The sequence below is a fragment of the Cynocephalus volans genome, chromosome 6, assembly GCF_027409185.1.
Source record: "Cynocephalus volans isolate mCynVol1 chromosome 6, mCynVol1.pri, whole genome shotgun sequence".
NCBI classification, from domain to species: domain Eukaryota; kingdom Metazoa; phylum Chordata; class Mammalia; order Dermoptera; family Cynocephalidae; genus Cynocephalus; species Cynocephalus volans.
In genome coordinates this window covers 120,044,507-120,055,070 of record NC_084465.1, presented here as the reverse complement: position 1 = coordinate 120,055,070, position 10,564 = coordinate 120,044,507, and the positions used below count along the sequence as shown (strand labels likewise).

The 10,564-nt window shown below is 47.5% G+C and overlaps 1 protein-coding gene across 1 annotated transcript; it reads left to right on the top strand.

Annotated features, from left to right (window-relative positions):
- On the top strand, positions 1-3,780 carry LOC134381040 (spermatogenesis-associated protein 31E1-like). Its single transcript, XM_063101128.1, has one exon. It carries the CDS (start codon positions 1-3, stop codon positions 3,778-3,780), a length of 3,780 nt encoding a protein of 1,259 aa, XP_062957198.1.
- Positions 3,781-10,564: the final 6,784 nt, after the last annotated feature.

Genomic DNA, 10,564 nt, shown 5'->3' with positions numbered 1-10,564 from the left:
ATGTGGGCTGGGCAGGGTGATGACGTGCCTGGCTCCTGGCCCATCTGCTCCTGGCTGCAGTGTGCACCTCCTGTCTCCTGCAGCTACCTGGAGGAGCTCCCTGATCCCCTGGTTAAGGTGCATAAACCAACACCTTCCAAAGACCATCAGCCACGCGGGGTGCATGTGGAAGATGCTGCTCCTGTCACTGTGTCCCCATTGGCTGCGACAGCTCCTCTGGCTGAGCGCCCTCTGTCTGTGGCCTCCATCCTGTCAGCAGAACCTCAAGAAGACCAGCCTGAGTGGAAGAGAATCACACCAGGCACTTCGGGCCTTGACCGTACCATGTCGTTCCTCTCCTTGTGGCAGGCGACTGCCAAGGCCTTGTTCTTCCCCACCTCCTCACATGGCCAATCCCATCAAGAGCATCTTTCCCACCACCCAGCAAAGGCCTTGTACCAGGGAGACCCCACACGCAGGGAGATAGAGGCTGGTGGCCCCTCTTTCATCAACCCCGATGTTCAAAAGCTGCTGGAGACACTAATCACCAAGAGGGCAGAACGGAAGATGTGGAAGGAAGATGAAAAGGTCAGGTCATTTGTCAAGCAACAGAGCCCAGAATCCTTCTGGAGCCTGAAAGACAAACCAGAGCAGCTGCCAAGCCCTCAGGTGCTCTCTTATCCCAGGATCTCAGAGGACCATTTACAGCAATGCAGCCAGTTCTTCTGGGGCCTTTCTTCTCTCCACAGTGAGTCCCTGATGGCTACTGCCTGGGTCTCTCGAAAGCCTTCCTCACGACCTTCTTCCTCAGTAACTGTTTTATTCAACAGAGTCTCTGATTTTTGTCCAGCTCAAGTTCAGGCTACAGTACCTCCTCACCTTTCCCAGGCCAAGCCCTTGCCCCGCCACGTGGCCCAACTCCAACTCCTGTCTCAAAACTGGCGCTCACCTCTGACTCAGGTCCAGACACAGGCCCATCCCCCATCCTCTCTCCCAAATCCATTACGTTGTTCTCCACCTCTGACTAGGACCAGTAGAACATCACGTCCTACATCCCAGAAGGAGTCACCATCTTTCATCCGAACTAGCCATCAGCATCTGGAATGGCCCTCACAGAAGCGACTGAAACAGACTAGGGATTTACCTTCTGTGTTCAGACAATCTCAGGAAGGCTTCAGCCAACACTCTCCCAACCTTCCCCAGACCCACAAACTCGCCTCCATCCTTCCTGGGGATTCCACCAGCCCTTATCTCCAAGAGCCACTGCAGCCACAAGGCACGTTCATCAAAGATGAACACCCCTATGGTCTTGGGCAACTGACAAGGCCTCAAGGTGAATTCTCACCAATGACATGTCAGTGTCAGGCAAAAATCAAGCATGGGCCCTCCAAGCATTCTGGATTTGTGGATGAAAGCAGCCAGAATGCACAGAAGAGGGAGTCCAGGAGCTCTGGAAGATTCTGTAGAAAGGGCCCAGGAAAGTTCAAACTAGAGAAAGACCCACGCAAGAATCCAGGCCAAGGTCAGGATAGCGTCTTAGAAGACCCATCCACGGATTCAGGAAGCACCTCAGTGAAGGTTGTCGAGGTCAATAAGGAGTCATCAGAAAGTGACTCGATGAGGCCCCAGGAGTGTGACTCAGGAAAGGACTTACTCAGGGCCGCAGACAAGCAGCATCTACAAGAAACACTGAAAGTCCACTTGGGCAGGAAGTTGGGGGAGATCAATGAAGGCACAGTCCCTGGGAGTGTGTGTCAATCCAGGCTTGCTGCCAGCCATGCTTTTCCCAAGTCTGACACCCACACACAACCCAGAAATCCAGCTTCCTCAAAGGGTGAGGCGTCCTGCGTGGACACTTCCCAAGACCTTTCCTTCCTCAGTCTGGACACTCAGAAGGCGTTAGACACACATATTAGAAGGATTCTGGTGGAGAACAGGTGGAGTCCAGATCTCCAGGCCCCTGAACCCATAAATCTGAAGTTAAATGAGGTTCAACCCTTGTCTCTCCAACAGTCCACCTCTTCCTCCTCGACTACCAGGGAATTTGGGGCCAACTCAACAGCCGAGGTTGCCAATTTCTTGGGAGAACCTCCTCAGAAATATCCAGGAGGGAAGGAGACAGCACAAACTTCAGTTTCCACTGTAAATAGTCCTCTCCCTGCTCCCTCACCTGCGCGGAAGGAAGCCCAGAGGTCTGTGTACCAGACAGAGATCCAATCTGGTGACAAATGTGGGCACTCAGTGGCCCCTTTGACTGGAAAGAACAGCAGGTGGCCTTCTCAGCCCCTCACATGCAATGTCGTGGGCACAACCTGGCACAGTGCAAATGTGCTGGGGGCTGGGAGAGGCAGCCTAGAGCTGAGTCCTAGTCCAGCGATGTCCAGCAGTGAGCCAGAAGTAGAGAGCGTGAGCAGGGACACAGGAGACACAAGCCACAGCGCAGCAACGCAGCAGAGCAATGTCGGAGCCCAGTGTCCAAGGGCCGAAGAGACCAGAAAGGCGGCAGCGGCTGCAGAGGAGAAACCCCCTGCTTGGGGAGTCACATTGGGAGCGGGTGTGATGGCAAATACCCAGACTGATAATGTCATTTGGAGGAGTTCAGGGTCTCTGGGGACTGGTAAAAGCGTGCCATCCTCTAGAATTCCCACTACTCAGACACCAGGAGAGCCACGCCTTACTGCACAGATTGCTGGTGAGTTTGAGCGCAGGGTGGAGGCCGAGTCAGAGAAGGGGACTCACAACTGCGTGACCAGTGTCCTCCTTCAAGACTGCGCCACTGGGGTGCTCCACGCTCCAGACATCTGGTCTTCTCAGGCATCTCTGTCTGGCTTCAAGAGCACGTCCAGCAGCGATGCATTAGCCTCCCAAGGGCCACGTGACGTCTCGTGGAGGGGACAGAGCAGCCAGGGGCAGGAGGAGCCTAGGAACCCCAGATTCCAGAACCTATTGGAGAAGCAGAGCAAGAGGCTTAGCCCTATTGACAGGAGCGAGGGCCGCAGGAGGCCCACACGAGGAGCACGTGAACACAGGGCTGCAGGGCTCAGCCAGCCTGCCCAGGACAGGGAATCGGTAGAGTCCTTAAGGAGCCAGTCCTCCCAGCTCCCACCAGAGAAGGGACAGGCATCTCCAGAAAGCCAATTCAGGCACAGGATCAGGCGCTTTCTGCAGTGTCTTAACCTCAATAAAAAAGGCAAAGGACAGGAAGATCCCCTGCAAAAGGGAAGGCCTACGTCAGCCACAGCCTGGAGCCAGGGACCAGATCCAACCAGATCATCTGTGGACAGCATGGCCGAAGCCCACGCAATCATTACAAGTATTGAGCAGATGCTGGTGGACAGACTGCAGCTTCGGTATGGACATGGTCCCTCCGAGATAAATTGGCATGAAGTAAACCTCCAGACCCCAGTCGGAGGGCATTCCTGCTACCCCAGGGCTCCTTCATACCCAGAGCAAAGAATAGAGATGAGAGATATGGCCTGCAATCGCCACGCCACCCCTGCGGGCCACAGCCATCCTGTCAAGAACAGGCAGATCAGAGACAGGGACAGCAATTGGGCCTCACCACCCAGGAAGCATGTGTCCCCAGCCAGTCCCTGCCAGCATAGGACAGAGGTGGTGACAGCCTCTGGCCGCCCCGTCCATCACCCCAGGCACTGTCTTCTTCGAAGAGGCATCTCATCTGGTCACCCAGATCATGCTTCTCACCCCTTTCCTAGTGGGAAAACTTTTCCCCCAGTGGAATCTCAGCACATGCAGAGAAAATCTATTCTCACCCAGGTGGGCATGTACTCTGTGTACTAATGGCTTCTCCCTACCAAGATATGCATTGTTTCTTAATATAACTTTTTCCTCCTCCAAGGTAGTGGCTCTGTCTGTGCCATGCGGGGCATAGGGAAGGGATCAGCTCTTCCTGAGTGTGGCTTCTAGAGGGGACGGCATGAGGGAGGCTGACCGCGGCCTTGCCGACCTACCTCACCCCACAGTCCCTCCCTGCACCTCGTTGTCATGATGCAGCCATTACAGAAAGCCTTCAGCACTTGTCAGGATGAGCAGCCCTGTGAAAATCCCACTCAGATTGGGGCTCACCATCTTCCCTCCTTCCCTCAACCCTGAAATTGGTGCGCTGTAGGGGACAGGTCGACAGAGGCCTTGGTGGCCAATTCCCCTTGCCTGGGAATGTCAGAGCCAGTAGCCTCACTCGACGCAGTGGGCTTGGGAAGCCTGGGGGGGGCAGTTCCAGCCCTAAGTCCAGTGGGAGAAATGCACTCTTGGACCTCTCAGGTCACCCAGATCATGCCTCTCAGGGGGACAGACCCGCCTGCTCAGGGCATCTCTCTCCCATGATGGTGGGGATGCAGGAGGGCCCTGTTGACCCCTCTCAGCTCAGCCTGGTGACATGCCATGGCATGTCACCCTCCCCCCCCAAAACAGTGGGAGGATGGGACTCTGGCAGCACCTGCATCCACCCCTGCACAGGCCACCTGCTGTGCCCTCTGGATGTGACCATGTGTGCAGTCACATCTGATGGTTGGACACAGAGGACCAATGCTGGGATGTCGGGTAAGAGCTGCATAGCTCAGACCCAAGGAAGGAAGTGTGTGGCATAGGGGCATCATCATTGGACAAGTTCCAACCCATCCACAGGCCTGGAAGGGACATGTAGGGGCCACACTCACCCTGTGCACCCCAGGGCCCTTGCTTGAGCTCCCAGGTCACAGGCCTGGGGAGGTCACCTTCAGCTCAGATGCAGAGGGCCAGGCCATAGTTGACCATTTCCCGACGGTCCACCTGAGAGCTCACCCTGTCCCCGGCATCCTTGAAAGGAGACACTGGCAATGGAGGACAGCCAGTGCTGGTGACTTGCATCACTCACAATCTGGTGATCACAACATGTGCACAGGATGCAGGACTGCACCAAAGGGACAGGTGGGGACTTACAGGGTGCAGGGGCTAGCCTGGGGTCAGAGCAAATGCCCCTGGCTTTCAGGCTAGCAGATGGAACTGTGCCCACAAAGGGCTGGATTGACCTGTCCAGAGGGGCTGGGCTGCGTCTGGGCCAGGGTCATTGTTCTTGGCTGTCCCTCAGTACCAGCGCTGTTGCCTCTTCCTGGGCCCAGAAGAGTGAAAGGGTGTGCCACTTCTCTGGGTCATCACTTGAGCCAAGCAGGCCTCACTCCATGGAGAACAGTCATGTGTGGGAATGGTTGCTGGGCAGATGACAGGGGAGGGCACTGTGTCCATGCCGCTCAGTTTGCCATGTGGGACATACTGGCACTGGTGGAGGGAAGCAGGTACCACAGGCTCACCTGCAGCAGGGTCATGTCACAGCATAACCCAGGTGGCCTCAAGGGCAACCTTGTGGCAACAGCAGGGCCAGGACCAAGTACAGGGCCAGGCCTGTAGTCTGGCAGACACCCCCAGAGACCTGTGACAGAGACCCCAGAGAACCCTGATAGAGACCCCCCTAGAGACCTGACAGAGATCCCGAGATCTCTGAGAGAGACCCCCAGAGACTTCCGAGAACTCCCAGATACGTCTGACAGAGACCCCCCCCAGAGATAAGTGACAGACAACTCTGACAGAGACCCCCAGAGACCACTGGAAGATACCTCTGACAGAGACCTACCTGAGAGATCTCCACAGAAACCTCAGAGACCCAACTGAGAGACCTCCACAGAGACCTCTGACTGAGACCTCTGACAGAGATACAACTGTGAGAGACCCAACTTACAGACTCCCACAGAGGCCTCCGACAGAGACAGCCACAGATACATTACACAGAGATCTCTGACAGAGATAACATAGAGCTGGCAGAGACCCACATGGAAAGATCTCACAAGAGACCTTCCCCAGAGACCTCTCACAGAGAGACTTTATACAGAGACCTCCCTCAGAGACCGCTCACGGAGACCACACATCCATTCTTGGGAGCTTGAGCAGCTACCCGGTGACAGGTCTTCCCAGTGGGTCTGAAAGCACTCAGCAAACTGGCCACACAGGATGGAGACCATCAGCTGTGCTTCCCTGAGAAAACGCTCATGTATTTTTGTTTACATGTAAATCTGTAAATCCTATTCTTCACAGATTTTCACTAGCTTGAGCTCTGACTCACAATTTACAGAATCACAGACTTTGAAAATGAGAAAAGTTCTGCAGCATCTAATGAGGAAAAATACCTTATTTGCTCAACTTTAGTAATTATCCAGTCAAATGGCATCCGGGACCATACATTTTCATTGCACAAGTCCCTGCACTCAAAATGACTGACGACTTTACTTTGGAAACATGAAGGTGGGAGTCCTTGGCAAATGGACTCCAGGAGCACAGTGACCCAGCAGAGATGCCTCTGACCCACACTCACCCCTGCGGGGCTGCACAGCTAGGACATTCTCAGGCACAGAGCACACAAATAACTATACAACTCTCTCTTCTGACTAACCTGAGTGACTGCTGCTTTTATTTTTCCAGTGACATCTCTAGCCTTGCTCTTTACTTTTTCCCTCCTCGTTAAAAATAGAAATAATCAACAAATTTCCCCCATTTTGTGACAGCTTCCAACTTTCACTTCTTTCTAACACCCAGAACAAGCCCTAACTTGTGATAAGTCCCTCTCTTCTTACGCAGACTCTCCCTGTTTGGCTACAGGTATGTTTCTAGTGACCTTTGGCTAGTGAGTTTAACCACAGCAATGACTTGTGACCATAAAATCAAGTGGCCAGAGAAGATTCATATATTTACCTACTGACTAATTTCTGCAGGCTAAAAGTTGAGGCAAACAAAGCGTATTTGCAACTTATATTACATAAATTAATAATATATCAAGAATTCCAAGAAACTAATGAAGAAAAATGTCAATAATTTTAAAATGTATAAAGGATGTAAATAGACTATTCACAGGAAAGGAAATGTAAATAACTTTTAAAACATATTTAAAAAATGATGTAACCTCATTCCTAAGAAGAGGAAAAAACTATGCTGAAATGGCATTTAAAAAAACCTGCCCGACTAGGAAAAATCCAAAAGACAGATCACACAGTCTGTTGTGATCGGCACAGGAAAACAGGCACTCTCAAACATTGCTCATATGGTGTAAATTTATATAAGAAAACATGTAAAGCAATTTGGCAAGGCCCAGAAGATTGTATACAGTACACTTTATGTAATGAAAGGGAAAACAGATTTTCATATTCGATTGTATATACATAAAAAAACTGTCGAATGATAAAGTGGTTACCTTTTTGTGTGGGCTTAGGAAGGAATGAGGCAAAGGTAGACAGGAGAGAAAATGAGACTTGTATACCTTTTTATATTGTTTTGATTTATGCTTCTTGAGATTATTAATATTGTGGATTACCTCGATTCATTTTTGAATAATGAAGCAACCTTACAGTAGTAGAATGAACAAATGTGCATGGTGTATTATTCCTTTCACATGTTCTTATTTCTATTTGTGAATATTTTGTTGAGGATTTGTATGTTTGTGTTCATGAGGGATATTGATTTCTTGTATGTTCTATGGTTTTGGTATTAGGGTAATGATAAGTTGGGAAATTCTCCCCTTCTACTTTCTGAAAGTAAGAAAGTAAGAAAGAGGGCTCTCCATGCTGTTTTGCAGGAGAGCCCTCTTTGCACAGAACTGATACTATTTCTTCTTTAAATGTTTGGCATAATTCAACAGTGAAATTATCCAGGCTTGGAGTTTTCTTTTTTGAAAGGTTTTAAGCTATGCATTAAATTTATTTATTTGAAATAGGACTATTCATTTTCTTTATTTCTTCTTGAATGAGTTTTGGTAGTTTGTGCCTTCTAAGAATCACTTAATTTCATCTGAAGTGTCAAACTGATGAGCATGTGGTGGCTTTTAATATCTGTGAGATCTATAATGATGTCTCATTTTTCCTGATATCAGTAATATGTCTCTCCTCTATTTCATGGTTATTCTGGCTAAAGGTTTATCAATTCTAGCCAACTTTCAAAGAATTAGCTGTTGGTTGCACTCACTAATTTTTCTCTATTGCTTTTCTGTTTGGAGTTTCATTTAGTTCTTGTTTGTATTTACTTATTTCTGCTTGCTCTGAGTGTATTTTGCTTTTCCAAACTTATTGAGGTGGAAACTTTAATTATCACACTGAGATGTTTCTTCATTTCTGATATAAGCACTTAATGCTATAAATTTCCATTAGAACATCTCTTTACATATATCCCACAAATTCTGACATGTTGTATTTTTATTTTCATTCAGTTCAAAATATTTTCTAATTTTCTCTGCAACTTCCTCTTTGACTAATAGGTTATAGAGAAGTGTGTTGCTTAATTTCTCAGTGTTGTAGATTTTCCTGTTATATTTCTGTTATTGGTTTGAAGTTTAATTTCATAACGACCAGAAAACATACTTTGCATTATTTCAATTCTCTTAAAACTGTGAATGACCTCTCTTGGTGAATGTTTCATGTACACTGCTGTTTTGGGGTGGTGTGTTCTGTCAACTAGATCTAGTTGGTAGAGGGTGTTTCATAGCTCTTTATATTCTTACTGATGTCCTGTCTCCACATTCTATTGATTACTGAGGGAGTAATCAACTGTTAATGGACACATGCTGTTTTGCAGGAGAGCCCTCTATATTTTGTTTGTCTCAGGAGGAAGTGCTAATTTGTAATAGAGAGGAGTGGGCCACTTGCATAGTATGAGAGGATTCAAGGGAATGTGGGGATTTAAGACTTTGGGTCATCAACTCAAACGTCCTCATCCCATGTATTGGGGTTCCATTTGTTTTTCCAATAAGAGCTGTTATCTCGTCACAGCACACCTGCTTTGATTGAGAGGTGGACTTTGTTGGAGCTCATATGATCTGAAAATTAGGCCCTGATCCTAGTACTCAATATTCTCTGTCCTCCCACTGCAGAAAGTGAGAGCCTCATTGCATGTTTCCAAATAGGTCCTTTTACTTTCACAGTTGGCTTTCAATCTCTTACTAATCATTCTCAGTTTTTCATCATATTTTATAAAGCAAAGAGTTTAGCAATAACCTACTAGTTCCATCGTACTTACAGTTGATATTTCATCCATATTCCTCAAATACTTAATTAATATATTGTGTCAGTCAGTGCATTCTCTTCTACTGGGATATCATCCCAATTCACCACTGGTGGAAGCTTTAATAATTGACCACCATGTTGTACCAGAGGCTATCTGTGCTCCCCTTACCACCAATGATTTGGACCTCATTGCCAGCTGGGTAGGGAATCATCTAGTTCCAAAACTCATTCTTATTGCCTGCTTTCTGAGACTTCTCCTGGTACTAAATATTGCTGGTTGGGTTCCCTTGGGACCAACACCTGTGGAAGGAAGAAGAAGGAATTCGGAGAAGGAAGAGGGAGAATCAAGATATAATGCAAGCCAAATAACATCCTCAGTTGACTCCATGGGAAGCTCTGAAGTTGTCCAAAAGACATTGAGATGACCACTTACCTTTTGTATCAGTAAGTCACTGGATGTGGGCAACCCAACAAGGGGTGTCTCCTTGGGAGAGGAGGCTCTCTGCAGCTGAAGCAATCCATGAAGAGCACTCCCAGAAGCTGGGGGCAGCAACTCCTTCACTGAAGGGGGATCTGGACAGTGCAATATAATACACAGCACATGGGGCATTCAGTCCCTTTATTTTCTTAGACAAATATAGCAGCCATCGGTGAAAATGTTTGCTCCCAGGAAGAAGTACTGAGAATTCCTTTTGAAACAAAGTGGAAGATCCACACAGAGATTTTAATGATAAATTCTATTGAGGGTAGAGCACGTAAAAAAGGAGTCAAGGACACATGCCAGATTTCCTTGTTGAACGTACATATAGGTGATGTGTTACTTACTGAGCTAGGGAACACTGGAAGGTATTTGGGCAGTCAGAAGGCATTTGGAAGAAGCAGAAAATGGGGATGTTAATAAGCAACAACAATGCTCCTACTAAAACCCAACATTTTTTGAGCTTTTATTATGTGCAAGATACTGTGCACTTCACAGATATTCTATCTTTTTAGTAACTGTATAAAGTCTATTATTATCTCATTTGTATAATGGAAATATTTAAAGAAAATAACACAAACCTTCCTAAATTTGATGAAAAAAATTAATTTATACATTCAAAAATTTAAATAAACTCCAATTGTTTAAACTATGAGATCCACAACTAGCTACATCATAGTCAAACTATTGAAAGTCAAAGGCAAAAAGGAAATCTTGAAAGTGGGTAGGGGAAAATGACTTATTACATATAAGTGTGTCATATAAGATTAATAGCCTCCTTCTCAAAAAGTAAGCACTATATGTTATAGAAACAATGGGGTCTAAAAGGCAGTGGCATGAAATATCCAAAGTGCTGAAAGAAAAATAAATCAACCTAGAGTTCTATATCTAATAACTTTCAAGATAGCCTCTCATCTGAAATATTAGAGATACACAGACTCACAGAAGCGTATGGCCAAGCTCCAGAGCCATTCTGGAATAGCATCCAGAGACAGAATTCTGATGACTAAGAAGTTGCAAAGAGACAGATGTATTGACAGGTTTTCTGCCTCATGAGATGTTGAAGCATAGA